General features: G+C 52.3%; 1 protein-coding gene across 1 annotated transcript in view; it reads left to right on the top strand.

The window, feature by feature from the left end:
* The window catches only part of Col26a1 (collagen type XXVI alpha 1 chain), a 155,377-nt gene that overhangs the window by 131,862 nt on the left and 7,478 nt on the right, over positions 1-16,037 (top strand). Inside the window, exons 4-5 of the mRNA XM_023714313.1 lie at positions 11,233-11,294; positions 13,966-14,122. Of these exons, the coding sequence (XP_023570081.1) occupies positions 11,233-11,294; positions 13,966-14,122 (219 nt within the window). The remainder of the gene's footprint in view (positions 1-11,232; positions 11,295-13,965; positions 14,123-16,037) is intronic.

Below are 16,037 nucleotides of genomic sequence, written 5' to 3'. Positions count from 1 at the left end.
CCTGGAATCGGTTCCCAGGCCCTACCCCCACCCCCCACCCCCCACTCCAACTGTGACATGCACCAGTCTGTGTCATTCTCAAACCTCCTACCCCATTGGTGGGAAGACTGTCTTCTGCAAAGCCGGTTCCTGGTGCCAAGAAAGGTTGGGAGCGCTGGTATAATGTTCACGCTAGGTAGTTTTCCCGGTCTGTCACCCCTCACCCAACACAAGGGTGATACATTTGGTCCACACTGTTCGTTGTGATGTGTCTCCTCCTATTGCTGTGTGATACTTCATTTTGGAAACGTTCATGTTTGCATCTCGTCAGTCACTGCTAGGATGGGGCTTATTTTAGTTTTGGTTATGCTGAGCCATGGGGTCACCTGACTGTCTGAAGCACGCCTTTTGGTGAGTGCACGTATTTATTTTTGTGGGATAGATAGGACTGGGATGACTGGCTCACAGTGTGGGCTTACAGTCAGCCATCTTAGAAATCGCCAGATGGGAATGTATCATGTTAGTGCTCTGGGAGGCTGAGGCAGGAGGATCACAAGTTCGAGCGCAGCCCTGGCAATATTTAACAAATTAGCACTCTTTCAAAATAAAAAATAAAGACGGGAGCTAAGTACGACAACCCTGGGTTCTACCCTGGGCCAATAAATAAATAAATGGATGGAAGGAAAGCTGTCAGGTGGTTTTTAAAAGTGGTAGTGTCACTGGTGCTCCCAGCACCGGGCGTGAGGATCCCAGGTGCTCACAACCTCTCTAGGACTTGGAAAAAAAAACAATCTTTCAGTTGTCTTTTTAACTTTAGCCACTCTGGCAGGTGGGGAGGAGTAGGACCCTGTGGTTTCCTCTGCATTTCTTGGGTATGGCCCAGAAGCTGAGGCCTTGCTGAATGATCATGGCCGTTTGGGTATCTTCTTCTGTGGAAATATGCGTTCCATTCAGTGATGTGCTTCTTAATTCTCTTGTCTGTGTCTGTGAAGTTTTCATTGTCACATGGTACATTTTATCAAAATTTTTCTTAGCATTAATGCTTTTTGGGTGTTGCTGAAGAACTCTTAATCTAGTTCAGAGGTCATGAGGCAGTCTCCTATTTTCCTCTAAATGCTGTAGCTTGTTTTACCTCTTACATTTAGATCAATAATCCACCTAGAACTGACTGCTGGGTATGGTGCGGCTTAGGGATCAACTTTGTATTTATTTTTTTTCCATTTGGATGTCCAATTGACCCAGCCTGGGTTAGTGGAAGAGACTAGCCTTTCTCTGTTGTGCTGAATTTGAGACTTTTTCATAAATCGGGTGACTGTATCAATTTGGCTGCTTTTGTACCGTTAATAATGTGTCCTGATTAGTTGGTAATAGTTCTTAATTCTAGTAGTATAAGTTTTCCACTTCTGTTCTTCTTCAAGATTGCCTTAGCTATTCTTAGGCTTCTGCATTTCATTTATTTAAAACATTATTTATTTGCTATTTATTTATGTATTTGGTACAGGATCTCTCTATGCAGTTTGGACTCAGTGATCCTCCTGTCTCAGCCTCCCCAGCACTGGGATTACAGGCACGCACCACCATGCCTGATTTTGGGGGCAGCACGGCATGTGGTACCAGGGATCTAACCCAGGTCCTTGCTTTTGCCAGGCAGGTACTTAAACTGCCAAGCTTTTTCCTCAGCTCTGCACTTTTATTTATATTTTTGAATCAGCTTGCCATTTTTCTACCCACAACAAAGGAAAAAGAAAAGGAAAAATTTTGTTAAGACTTCGAGTTGAGCCACACTGAATCTGCTGATAATGTCCTTAAAACGGAACCCTCTAATCCATGAACATAGTATATCTCCTCATTATTTAAGTTTTAAGTTTCTCTCAGTGGTGTTTTGTAGTTTCCAGTGGATTTAGTCCTAGGTAATTTCATACTTTATGATGTGTTTACAAATGTCTCCATTTATAATTTTTTATTTTCTATGTGTTTGTGGTATGTAGGAATATGGTTGATTTTTATAAACTCTGTTTGTGTTCCTGTGACCTTGCTAAACTAATTTAATAATTCCTCTTTAAATTTGATTAAAGAAAAGATGTTTTGGGGGACGGTCCAGCCATGGGGTGTGGTCCGGCCATGGTACAAGACCTATCAGCCTTCAATTCCTGGCTGGAAGTGGGTGTAGAGAGCCAGGCACTTGGCAGATTCCCCAGAGCCATGATGGGCCTGTGCTCAGCTATGGGCTGCAAGCTGTCATCGTATCACCTGGGGAATTGCTGCCCTCACCAGGGCACCTAGCCCAGCTCACCAAAGCCTTATGGGAGGAAAGACCTGGACTCAGTGTCCTGGGGGTTTATTTATATCAAGTACGGCAAGACTTGAAGTCATGGAAATGACTCTCTTGAGGAAGACGGTCATAACCACCGGTCCCTGGAAATAAGGGCTATGCCATGCTCATGGGACCCCACAGGGAAGTGCCAGAGTTGGTCAGGAGTCCAAGGCAGTGGGGGGAGCACGCAGGCAAGAGGCTTCATTGTGGTTTCATAGTAAATCATGGGTAAGGCAAGGGAAGCAGGTTTCCGAGTGGTTCATTTGAATAATGGCAGCAGACTCCGGTTTGCAGCACTCTCAGTTTCTGTCCTTGGTTGTCTGGTTCCTGGCCCTGGAGAGATGAAAGTGGGCAAATAGTGGCCTTACGAAGCAGGCTGTATGGGCCAGGGAGATGGCTCAGTGGCACAGTGGGTGGCACAGTGTCTGCCTGGCAAGGCTTAAGTTTGACTCCTGCTATCCCAAAACAAAAAAGGTCCTGGGTGTGTTTCTCAATATCCAAAACAAAAACAAAAACAAAAACAAAGGAGGCTGTTTGTTGGCTTGGGCTCTGGATTGGTCAATTTGCATATGAACCTCTTGTGTTTTTGCTTTTGCTTTTTGTACTTAGTACAGGGTCTATGGGGTCTCACTACACAGATAGGACTCGGAGTGATTCTCCTGTTTTCAGCCTCCCAAGTGCTGGGATTACAGATGTGTGCCACCATGCCAAGCCTTAATTGCTGTCTCAGTGCACCCCGGGGGCAGGGCTGGCAAAGCATGCCAGGGATCAAACCCTGGACCCTGCATCTGCCTAAGCAGGCGCTTTAATCCGCTGAACTATGAACCTCTTGTTTTTAGGAACTGGCCGACCCTGGAGACCCACTGAAGTCAAAGCATCCAGGACCATAGAAAATAAAGTCATGATTAACGCTCCCAGCAAACTGGTGGTGGTGGGTGCTTGGGATGTGATCTGAGGGCAGTGGCTGGCAGCCAGTAGGTCTCCTCTGCTACAAGGCCACGTTCCTGGCCACATGCCTTTCTCTTTGTGGACCTCAGTTTCCAGAGTCTGTTCCTACCCTGTTCAAACCAAAATCTATAAGCAAAGGACCTTTGAGGAGAGACAATTTCATTTATTTACTGTCTATTAATTACCTGCTGATGTATAAGACCACAGCTTGATTCATGCACATGGGAACAAGAAACCACAGGTGCCACAGGAGCCCACAAGCTGGAAGCCACCCTCAGAGTGGCAGCGGCCCCTAGATGAGGGTCACCAGATCAGGAGCTCAGAGCTTGGGAAAGCCAGGGACCTGGCAACTGGTCAACCCCTGGGACCCACTGTGAGCACTGGCTTTGCATCTTAGGGACTGAGGCAAAGGACCTCGGTCAAGGCGGGCACCTCTGTCCCCAGAGAGTCCTCACTGCACACTGCAGCCCTAATGAGGTTGGGATGGGTGGCCCTATTTTTAGACCAGGAAACTGAGCCAAAGCAGTATAACATCACTGAGAAATTTATGAAAAGGAGGACAAAACTCACCCATAATCTTACCCCGGCCGCTATTTTTGTTCTTCTTGGTCCTCTTCCATGCCCGACTATAAATCTTCTATAAAATTACAAACAGAACACAGATACAATTTTGTATGTTGTTCACATGGCGTCATGAGCATGTTCCATGCCTCTTCTCAGTGAAAACATTTAATTATATCCTAGGCTGGGTGTGGCTCCGTGGTAGAGCAAGTACAGATGTGCACCAGGCCTGTGGCTCGACCCCCAGGGCGAAAGAAACCCCACAAGAAACAGTTTTTCAAACACCATATCATATAAATTAAAAAGTCAAAAAGTCCTTCAAGAGTTACAATAAAAAAGAGAAGTCCCTACACCCTTGTTAGTGACCAGTTTTCATTCTTGTAGAGGAGCTTTTCTGAAAGGTTCACTTCCATGGTGCTGAATTAAATTACATGTTGCTATTTCTCTTGCATTTTTGTCTTACAATATTAGAGGATTAGAGGTCTTTTTTGCTTTTATTCTGTCTTTCTTTTTCTTTTCTTTCTTTCTTTTTTTTTTTTTTCAGACAGGGTTTGGCCATGTACCCCTGGCTGGCCTCAAACTTGCAATCCTCCTGTCTCATCCTGCCTGACAAGTGCTGGGATTACAGGCATGTGCCACCACGCTCAGCTGATAGCAGAGAATTTTTGTTGGCACCCTGCTGTGAAACACACTCTGCCTAGTTTTTGCTAAGCTCATGACCCATCTTTTGGGACCTCTTCCCTTTCCATTCTCCCAAATAACTATCACAATGAAGGCTGGATCAATAAGCGATGCATAGAGTATTATTTTTTTTTAAAAAAGTAAATGATGTCTACATTGATTATGACAGCATACCAAATTGCTTTTCTTTACCTCAGACTTTCAATTTTTCTGGAGGTTATCACTCCATTTTAATCTTATTTTCTATGCCATGTCTTAGATGTGTATTGTTTAGCACTTTGCTTGTTCACCCCAGATTTTCCAAAAGAAGTTTAATTTTTTTTTTTTTTTTTCACATTGTGTCCACAGCATCAGGGACTGTGTCCTTCTGGAATTTTCTGACTCATTGTCTATTTGTGCTCTAGGCCCAGCTGTCATGATTTTTATTCTTCTCCATCCTCTTTTCTGTGTCTCTGTGCCATGGCATTACTATCCTTCTTGGACACTCCTTGGTCTCTTTATTTAACTTTCTGTTTTTGCATACTTGTGTTGTTTTAGTTTGCACCTTGTTTTGATGAAATACATCCTCGGACATCTTTTGAGGAGGGGGCGTGTGGAGTACAAGTGCTCCAAACCTGTGCATGTCTACAAATGCCTTCATTCCACCTTTAAATCTTAAGGAATAGTTGGGCTAGGTATAGAACCTTAGAAAACCCTCTTTTCTCACAAGAGCATTGCTATGTGCTAGTTTCCAGGCTTCAGAAGTGCAGCGTTGACTGCCATACGGATTCCTAACATTTTCCCTGGCCTTGGTTTTGTCTTTGGAGTTTTTAGTGTCTTTACCTTATCTCTAGGAATATGAGATTTTTGTGATGATGTGCTTCTTGATGAGTTATTTTTAAAATTTGCCCCTCTTGGGCTCTTTCAGTTTGCAAATTTGCATCATTTTCCATTTTAGAGGATCTGCTGGGGTTGTTTTTCCAGCTCTTTTCTACCCTTCAGTTTTTCTGGTTTCTTCCTCTGGCCCCTCCGGCTGGGCCTCAGGCCTGCTGCTTTGATCTTCTATTTTTCTTATTTTATTCTCTCCACTTTTCACCTTTTTCCCTCCAATTTCGTTGAAATGTTCCTTATGTCCTCATCTTTTTACTGACTTTTCTATCAGCCTTTTCTGAATTTTTCAAAGCACGTTTTTGGCTTGTTTTTTTTCTCTTTTTCTTTTCTCTTTGAGACAAGGTCTTGCTGTGTTCCAGGCGGGCCTTGAACTTGATGCATGACCCGAACTGACCACAAACCCATGGTCTTCCTGCTTCATCCTCCTGTGTGCTGGAATTACTGGTGTGTACAGCATGCCTACCGTAGTGTTTGTTTGTTTGTTTGTTGATACTGGGGATTGAACCTAGGCCCGCGTACTGAACTCCGTCCTCAACTCTTTTGAGACAGAGCCTCACTAACTCACTAAGTTGCCAGGCTGCGCTCCAATTTGTACTTCTCCTGCCTCAGCCTCCCAGAGTGCTGGAATTACAGGCATGCACTACCACACCCAGCTTACATTTCTGATCTTTGGAGGTTCTTTTTAAGCAGTTCCTGTTTGTGGGAATGCAGGAGCTTCTCAAATCTCTCTAAGGATGCCAAATAGACTCTTGGTTTTTATTTTGGAAGCTTATGGTTTGTTTTTTGGTCTGTCTTTGTCTATTCTGATTTTGCTTCTTCCTGATTTGGTCCCTGCCTTCTAGATTAGAGGTTTTCTGCGCTTCTTGAGGAGTCACTGGGAACTGTGGGCTTGTCAGGCATGGCAGCGTTGCCTTCTTGGCTCCCTGCAGGCCCCCCTGGGCCCAATGTCACGGCATCTCACGGTCTTGTCCCTTGATCTGCATAGGGTCCCTCTAGAACTGGTGTTCTTGGTTTATCTTGTTTTGCTTTGTTGTTCAGGGCTGAAAATTGAACCCAAGATCGGCTCACTGAGCAACATCCTCAGCCCTTTAAAATTTTTTAAAATTTTGAGACAGGGTCTTAAGTGTTTAACTTGCCCCAGGTTGGGCTTGAACTTGTAGTCCTCCCACCTCAGCCTCCCAGAGTGCTGGGATTAGACACCCACGCATCAGAGAGGACACTTCAGGCTTGTGAGGTACAGCAGAGCCCTGGCTGTGGCTTTCTGGGACCCACTTGGGTAAGCGCTCGGGTGGCACTGCTGTCATTGCCGTGTCACTTAATTCACTGTGAAGGCAGGAGGTGACTTCTCTCCGTCCCCTCCAGTCCTCCTGCTCGCACCCCTGCATTGCCTGCTGATCCCCTCAGCCCTGACTTTTGTAGTGGAGGTCCTGCTGCTGTCCTTAGCCACCGTGGGCTAGGCCTGGGCCTGTCTGCTGTACCACGTCTCTGGAGGGCCTGAAGCTGCTTTTTGAAGGATGAAGATGGATTGTTAGACAAAGTGAGAGGCTGGGAATAGGAGGGACCAGAGGAAGGAACTGCACATCCCTGGGCTTGGAATGTGGCCTGAAGTAAGGCGTGGGGGCTGGGCGGAAGGGTGTGGCCTAGCTCGAGGGGCGTGGCCAAGGTCAGGGGGCTGGCCAAGATCGAGGGGTGTGGCCCAGCTGGGGATATCTATGGCTTCGCTGGGTCCAGGGTCAACTGGGAGTGTGAGATTGAGATACCAGCAGGCCAGGCAGTAAGCCCAGTCGTGACAAGGACTCTGCTGAGGACAGGCAGAGGTAGTGGTGAGGTGACCAAAGTATGACCAGCGCAAGAAGTGCCTTAGTAACCTTCAGAAGCTCTGTCCAGGTGGTGGGAGGCACTAACCATCCTGCGTGTGGCCCAAGGTTGACATCTTGGGTAGAGCACAGCTGACTCTGAGAAGTGGGCTAAACGGGGTCTGACATAGATGGACTGGGCTCTGCCTGGCTCTTTGCTGCCTTTTGTCCTCTGCCACGTGAGTAACTGAGTACTCACGACCAACCCAACCGTCTGCCCCACTCTGCCACCAGAGCCCAGTGGCCTTAGGCTTGCTCCTCCCAATAAGATTAAGAGTATCAGTAATAGGGTCTCCTGTGTAGTTTAAGGGTCTCCTCCAGCTGGGCCGAGTTGTGACCACCTAAGACAACCCACAGAGCAAGCTGGCTGCTGGGAACAGGACCACTTGTGCTCTGGTCTCCCCTTTGGGGTCCACACACAGTGGGTCACCCAGCAGTACTCCTGCCCTGTCCATGAAGCCCCTCTCAGCCTGACCTTGGAAGCCACCTTGCACAGCAGGTGGGGCCTGGGGCCTGGGAGCCGAGCTGTCCTAGCAACTCCCATCCTGCCTTGGGTGGAGCAGCCTGGAAGGCTGAGGGTGGAGGGCAGGGGCCCGGAGGACTTGGGGCTGACCCGATATAGACCCTTTTTGTTAAGGAGAGAGCCGAGAGAAGAAGGTAGAAACAGCACTGCAGAGGGGCACAGTGGAGAAAAGTTGCTCACATGGTGGTGGCCAGGAAGCTGAGAGAGAAAGGAGGCAGGCGTGAGAACGCAGCCTCCCAGGTCCGCCTTTGTGACCACCTCCAGCCAGGCCCCTCTCAACTGCACTTGGCTTGAGCTCATCAATGACAAGCTTGTGGAGCAGTGTGGTGCCCCGTGCAGCAGTCACCTTCCGCACACAGGAGACTTTGGAGCGACGCCTTAGATCTAAAGCATGACACCACATCTTAGCAAGGAACACTGAGGCCCAGGGCAGGCCAGGGCTTCATCTGGTCAAGGAACAGAGGGCAAGATTGGCTCCGCCAGCACTGTTTCCATGTTTTCACTGCTCTGATGAATAATTAGAGAAAATTGAACAAACAAGCTTTAATTGCCTGTCAGTGACAGATGCCAGGGCAGCCGTAAACCCAGCTGGATCCACAGCGCCTGCTGGGCTGGGGTCCTGGGAGTCCGTGCTGGCTGGGGAGCTGGAGCCCCCAACCACCACACCCATCAGCAGCCAAGTGGCCCTTCACCTGCCAAGCAGGGTGCCCGATGCCAGAGCAGACTGGGCATAGGACCAGGACCCCTCCAGAAACGAGTCCCACAAGGACCTGAGGCACCTCCCCCAGGACACCCACTCATCCTGTTTGTTGCCATAGACCCTGGAATGCGCCCCGAAAGACTTCAAGAACGTGTGCTTTGCGCACCGCGTGCAGGGGGCTGGGCTTCTAACTTCCAAGGCCTCTGTGTGTACCATGACCTTATCCTAACCCTTCCTGTTGCCCACCCCCCCGGGGGGGGGGTCGGGGAGCTAAAGCTTAAGTTGCGAAGTCACTGTGTCATCATCTTCTGGGGCAGCCCAGAGGACAGAGTTGTAGGGAGGCCCACCGTCCACACTGGTCCACACTGTGGACAGCTGCCCTGCCAGTACTTGCTCAGGATACCCTGGAGTCTGCAGGGGTTGGGGGGGTGGCTGCAGTGGGCTGAGAGGGTGAGTGGATAGAGGGGTGAAGGACCACAGGAGGGGTGGTGCGTTAGTCAGTTTTTGCCGTTGGACCTGACAGCCACCAATTAAAAGAAGAGAGGTTTGCTTTGGCTCCTGGTTTTGGAGGTTTCAATGCATGGTCAGCTGGTTCCAGGGCGGGAGCACCGAGGCTGAGGGCTGTGGCAGAGGAAAGTTGCTCACCTGTCGCACCGCCCGGGGGAGAGGCAGCGGACGACACCAAGGACCAGATACAGTCACATCCCCACTACTGCCCGGACACCCACAACTGTGCTCTGCCAATCTCCTTCGCAACTCAAGCCAATCAAGAAGGAGGTTGGGACAGTCCCGGGGCAAGGGGCCCTGCCCTTCCCCTAGTCTTTATCAGCCCAGGAACCCTCCACTGCTGGACTTTAAGAAGGAGACCCCAAAAGCCCTGGGAGTCTTATCTGTCTCACGGCCAGGTGACAGCCCCATGGAAGCTAGTGTCTGGGGGCCTAGCTGTTTTGCCAGTGGCCTCCCCAGGCGTCAGTGCCCAGGACTTTCTCCTTGTCATCAGCAGGTTCCTGTCCCCTGAACAGACCCCACTCCGCTCTGCCAAAGCTCCCCCAGCTCCAGAAGAGCCCAGACTCTTACCTCCCCAGCTCTGGGTTTGTTGGGGCTAGGGCCCAGCCATATTCCACCTCCCATCCCACCCGGACATCTGTTTGCATCTTACTGTGTGTAACTTGTGTCACCTGTCCCTGGGGCCTCCTGGGGCCTTTCTCTTGGCTGTGTGGACTTCACCCTTTGCTGTCTTCAATCCTGTTCCCGAGACACTGGAGGGCAACAAATGTGCTCTGCTGCCCGTCAAACAAGGCCCAGTGTCAGACCACTGTGTACATTCTTGGAGTGATGTAGGTGCTGAGGGCTTAGGCTCTGCTTTAATCGGTTTTCTGCACTGGGATTGCTGACAAGCTTTTGTGGAGAGGGGAAAGAGAGTTCTGTTCCTAAAAAATGCTACAAACCACTAACTTGGCACAGCCCAGGTACACAGAAAGGAGGTTAAGGGGTGCTGCCAGCTCACAGGGTGCCCCCAGTAACCAGGGGCATGGGAAACAGAAGACAGCCAGTGTCTTCCCTCTTGTCCTGTGGCTGGGCACCCTGGGGAGGACACGGCCCGACATCCATTCTCATAGCCCTTTCCAGGTTCCCTCACAGCTACTCCACCTCTCCTGGAAGAAGCCCTGTGTCCCAGCAAGGATGTCAGAGGGTGGTTTGCACTCAGTGACAAAGAGGGGACACTTCCAAGGACCCGCCAATGGGAAGATCTGGCAAGAGCTTAGCGACCTGAATCCAGAGTCCCGCAAGCACGGGAGCCATCAAGTAGCCCACATTCCCCCGGTGCCTGTGCATCTGTTTAGCCAGAGCGGGGTTCCAGGGCAGGGAGGCTGGGCTCTGGGCCGAGCTGGGAAGGAGAGGAATGGGTGAGAACCTGGACATCTGGAGCAGTACAAGCGCCTTCCAGCAGCTGTGAAGGGTCTATGTCCTCCTGCAAGTGCCACAAGGCTGGGGAGACACAAATAGTCACAGCCTGGGAGGGGGAGGACGGGCCTGAAGGGCAACCTGACTACGTTCCTGATTGGTGTTCCATGCCCTGTTCCTCCATCTGGTCCTGCTGTGGGACACAGCCGCCAGGTGAGCCCCTCAGAGCGCAGATCTGGCCTCGGCTTTCTCCTGCCTGTACCCTCCAACAGCTGCCCATTGGCCTTGGTACTGCTGAGCCCGCTTCATGCCCTGGCTGCCTCTGCAGCCCCAGTGTCCCTGGATGTGCTGGCTGCAGACCCTGCCCTTGTTCCGTCTCAGCACATGTTCTGGGCAGCTCACTCACTTGGCTTAGATGATGCCACTTCTGGGATGTCCTCCCTGACTGCACCCACCTCCATGATGTTCCCACGGTGTGTGGCACAGCCCTTGTGACTTGTGTCCGACTGCTCAGGTCCTTCCCAGATGTGGTCCTCTAAGTCAGGGATCGCATCCCACTGACCCTTCCTTCATCTACTCTCAGCTAGCTTTCGAGTCCCCGCATTGTGTCAGGTGCTGAGATTCACGGGGGGACAGAAGAGACCGTCTCCACCTCACTGCCTGGCACGGAGTCGACCCTTGGCTGAACAGTCAGTGCAGAGTGCTCCAGGCACTCAGAACAGAGACCAGGCAGGTGGCATGGATGGGGGCCTTGAAGATGAGGCCCGGGGAATGGATACGAGTTCTTAAAGAAAATGCACTGGGGTTCCCCTGCCTGGAGATCCAGAGGCTGTACCCGTGCCTGGGCCCCTGGGGCTTCACTCCCCTTGCCTCACTAGGTCCACTTCTCTTTCAGAATGCATGAACTGCTCCCGGCTCATGGACATGAGCGAGCGGCTGACCACACTGGAGGCCAAGGTGAGACAGTCTGGGGAGTGTGGGGAGTCGGCTAGCACGGGAGTGGGGAGGCTCCGGGCACCTGCTGGGAGATGGTACCAAGCCCATACCTCTCCTGACCCCCACCTGTCCCACCAGTGGGACAAAGGCCATGCGTGTGGCACCTGCAGCATCTGCACCAAAGGGGACAACTGTATGTTCAGAGCCTGGTGCAGGTGCCTCAGAGTAGCTAGCAAGGCCTGGGGTGGGGTGGGCCCTGGGCCCCTGGGCCAAAGCAGCAGCAGGGGCTGAGGCCTCTGGACAGGAAGGGCCCTGGAGAGCTGGCCCTGTGGGCACTGTGTCCACACCCAGAGGAACCTGCAGCATGACACACTCACATGCACCGCACGCACACCTCACGTGACAAACGCACACAGCATTGTTTGCACGCAGACCTACAAACACATGCGTGCATGGGTAGAGTCACACAGATGCTCCGCACAGAGCCCCAGCCGACCCTGCCGCCCTGTGGCCCCATCTTCCTCCCAGAGCTACTCAAGGTTGTGTGGATGAGCTGGCCTTGGCTGGCCTGGCTGGGCATCTGCTGCCACTGTATTCTCTGAAGAGCAGCCCGCAGCGCTGGTCCTCACTCTTCAGTGAATTGCCTTATTTCCTCATGTTGGGTGCCTCCTGGCTGTAAAGTGGGACTTGTAGTTCAGGGCATCACCTCTGTACACTGCGGTAAGCAGCCAAAGGAAGGAAATGGAGGGTGAGGCAAAACCCCCCAGCAGACTCATTCGGTCTCGTGGGCTGGTGCGTATCTGTATGACCACCTCCTAATTGCAAGGGAACTGGGGAATTGGGTACCTGACTTGGGATTCCTGCTGTCCTCTTGTCCCGGGGTGGGTTGGTAGGCAGAGGCCACAGAGTACCAGAATGTTCCCTGCCCTCCCTCTCCTCCACCTCAGTTTACGACTTCATGGACCATAGCCTTGAGCAGCGACTTCCCTGTGTGAAGGTCACAGACATCTCTGAGTCTGGCTGGCTGGCCTTGTGCAGGAGGGTGGGCAGTGGCCTGGCCAGAGCCCAGGCTGCAGTGACGTCATCAGGGCTTAGCCTGCCAAGGCTACAGTCTGTTTTCCTTGGGCCCAGTCCCTGTGTCCCCACCATGTCCTGGCAGCTCAGCGGGTGGCACAGGGAATGTGCATCTCCAGAGCGTGGTCACCTCAGGGCTGGGCAGCCTGGACTCCACAGGGCTGGCTCGAATGTGGCCTGGAGGGGGTTGGGGGGAGCCAGCCAGGCCTTGTGCCGGGCACTGCGCAGGTGGCAGGTGCCATGGGGAGAGAATGTTGTAGCCCCAGAGTGCACAGGCACCCTCTCCCAGGACTGCTGCCACCTCTCTTCTCCAGGTCCTCTCTGATGTCCTGTCTCCCTCCACGCCCCCCTCAGCACCAAACCCCATCAAATATGGCCCCTGGAGGCCCCCAGGGACCCTGCCACACAGCCGTCCCAACTGCACTGGCCCCCTGTGCTCCAAACCTGCCCTCTCCTGTGTCCCTGCCTGGTGGGTGACAATCTTGCTGCCCCTTCATCCCACCCTGTGGCCCAGCCTAGGGTCTCCATCACAAGTACCACAGGTGTCGCCTCCCTCTCTCCTTCCTGCACCAGAGTCCCAACCCTCACCCTGGCCAGTTAGCATCTGAGGTGGGGATCAGTCCCCCACTTCCTGGAAGGGGTGTTAGGGGTCACAGGCTGGGTCCCCCCCTGAGCCGCTCAGTGACTCCGTGCACGCAGCTGAGCAGTGGGGCAGCCTCTCTTAGGGACCTTGGACAAGTCGCTTGCAGTCTCAGCCCTGCCTGTACCTCAGGTGCAATGTGGCCTTGTGACCCTCTGTCTCTTGAGCCTCCTGAGGACCAGGGGGTGGGACGCAGAGGGGGTGGGAGAGGACAGTGTGAGGGGCTTAGCCTGCGCCTGCGCGCCCGGGAAACTGTGCAGCCCCTGCTTGGGCGTTGTGACCGCAGCCGTGAAGCCCCAGCAGCAGTAACAGCAACAACAACAGTAACCCGGTCCCCAGTACCTGGGCTGTGGCCAGGCGACCACCTGCGTCCATCCCGGACTCGCAGCGCCCTCTGTCGGCGTCCTTGGGGGCAGCAGGGACTCGTGGCATGACTGCCGGCTGCGGGCTGCTGGCCCGGCCTGAGGAGAGGCAGCTACCCTGTGTGTTCTGGACAGTCGTGGGGACCACATTCCCTAGGAACCATGAACCCAGCCCCTCTCCCTTTCCTCCTTCCTGTCTGCCCGCCTCCTTCCTACTGGCTTCTTTTCTCCCTCCCTCCTTCTTTACTCCCTTCCTCTTTCTTTTCTTCTCTCCCTCTTTCCATCCATCCAGCCATCCATCCAGCCATCCATCCATCCATTCTCCCATCCACCCCCTGCAAATGTTTCCTAGCCAAGGAAGGAGCTTGTGCCCTGAGCCAGGCAGAGGGGGCAAAACTTCTACTCCACCCCTCCCTTTGGGAGCTGCCTGTGAGGGCAGGCTGTGGCTCAGTCACAGCCGTGGTGATAGGCACAGAAGGTGTTCCTGGGGGAGTGAGGGCTCTGCTGGTGGGGACAAGGGCCTGGCAGGGAGAGCTTCGTGCAGGGAATGGGCCCCCAGGAGCTGGGCATGTCCTGGCTCGGGGCAGGGCCTCACCCCTGGCCCTTCTCTGACCAGGTCCTCCTGCTGGAAGCAACCGAGCAGCCCTTGGGCCCTGACAATGACCTGCCAGCGCCCCAGAGCACACTGCCACCCTGGAATGAGGACTTCCTTCCTGACGCCATCCCCCTGGCCCACCCGGGACCCCGGAGGAGGAGACCCACTGGGCCAGCTGGTGAGCAGGCAAGGGAAGGGTGCCATGTGACCTCCCGGGGCCTTCACAATGGGGCCCCACCCTCTGCCTAATGTTTAAAAATTAGGGATTCATATAAAAATCAGAATTTCTAATTTCTGTTTATAAGATCTACTTATCTAGGGGCTGGAGAGATGGCTCAGTGGTCTAAAGCACCTACTTGAAACAAGCTTGGCAAAGCACAGGGACCTCGGTTCGATCCCTGGCACCACATGCCAGCCAGCCCCACCCGCTGGTGGGCTGAGCTGGCCACACACACAAACACACAATAAATAAATGTAATAAATAAAAATAAATATTAAAAAAAAAAAAGATCTACTTATCTAAGCACCTGCCTGGCAAGCACAAGGTTGAGTTCAATCCCTGGCACAAAAAAAAAAAAAAAATCTACCCATCAGGGTTGGCTGGAATTGATGGATTGTCACTATGAGGTGTGATCGGGTTTTTTTAGAAAATGAATTATAGTGGTAGACAGACCCATTGTTATGAATCCCTCTCAAAATACTAGCTCCGGCTGGGGCGATAGCTCTATAGAATAAGTGCTTGCCTGGCAAGCACAGGGTCCTGAGTTCAATCCCCAATTCTGCAACAACAAAATACTCCCTCCGGGCTTTGAACATGGCCATCCCTTCCTTCTTGCCCCTTCCTGAAGCAGTTCTGCAAGTCCTCTTCCACAAGCGGCTTTAAGTTGTGCTGCCATCGAGCCTGCATGTGCACCAACGCAAAACGTTTCCCTGTCATGGTCACTGTGGCTTTGGGGAAGAGACAGAAGTCACACGTGCCAGCCTGGTGGACAGGGTGGGTGAGGCCATGCCGTCACGGCTTTAGGAGCCCGCCCTTCTGCTGGGTGACACTCGGCCGCAGCATTTGTCATGTTTTTAATCACACCTCATACAGACCTGCCCACAAGAGCATTTCTAGAGCTGCCTCAGGAAGTGGCGACAGGCCAGCAAGAGAGCTCAGCAGACTAAGTGCCTGCTTAGGCAAGCGCAGGGACGGGGGTCCATCTCCAGCACCACATGCCATGCAGGCCCTACCCCCTGGGGTGCCGAGCCAGCCACCAAGACTGGGCGCAGTGGAGCATGTCTGTAATCCCAGCGTGCGGGAGGCTGAAACAGCAGGATCACTATGAGTCCAAGCTGCATAGTGAAACCCTGCACAAGAAAGAAAGAAAGAAAGAAAGAAAGAAAGAAAGAAAGAAAGAAGAAAGAAAAAGAAAGAAAGAGAAAGAAAGAAAGAAAGAAAGAAAGAAAGAAAGAAAGAAAGAAAGAAAGAGGCAGCAACATGGGATAAGTGTGCTTGAAGTGAAAGGGAGGATGCCAAGGGTGATTTGGGGCAATGCGTCTTTTAATAAACTTTTAAATTGAAACATTCTTTGTAGAGTCAGATCACCGGTGTAAGCCACACAGGCAGCTGGGTCCCGCTCAAGCTCAGCAGTCTGCCCCGGTGCCCAGGCCTTCTTGCTGTGCGACAGCCCTGTGTCCAGCTCGGCGCCTTTCCTGGCGTTGCCCAGCTTCATCCTGCAGCCCCCCGCCCCTGCCTGTGTACCCCAAGGCCCTGAGCTTACAGCCCTGCCCGCCCCAAGTCCTCTGCCCCAATGTCTGGGCCATCCGCACTGAGCTCTCAACTACAGCTGGAGGATGTCTAGCTCCTTGTCTTCCTGCCACATGGCAAAGGCAAGAGTGCAGATGTCCTCTGTGGCCGCTGCAGAGGTACACGCCCACCGCCCCAGAGCACAGAGAGGCTGAGACAGGAGGATTGCAAATTCAAGACCAGCCTGGATAACTTAATGATTTAACAAGACCCCACCTCAAAGTTAGAAGAAAATAATAATAAAAAGGGCCAGGGATATAGTGTAGTGCAAAGGCCCTGACTTCAATCCCTAGTGTTAAAAAAA

The sequence above is a fragment of the Octodon degus genome, unplaced genomic scaffold (assembly GCF_000260255.1).
Source record: "Octodon degus isolate 3935 unplaced genomic scaffold, OctDeg1.0 scaffold00035, whole genome shotgun sequence".
NCBI lineage: Eukaryota > Metazoa > Chordata > Mammalia > Rodentia > Octodontidae > Octodon > Octodon degus.
Note: the sequence above shows the minus strand (reverse complement) of the source record. Positions and strands in the feature narration are given on the sequence as shown.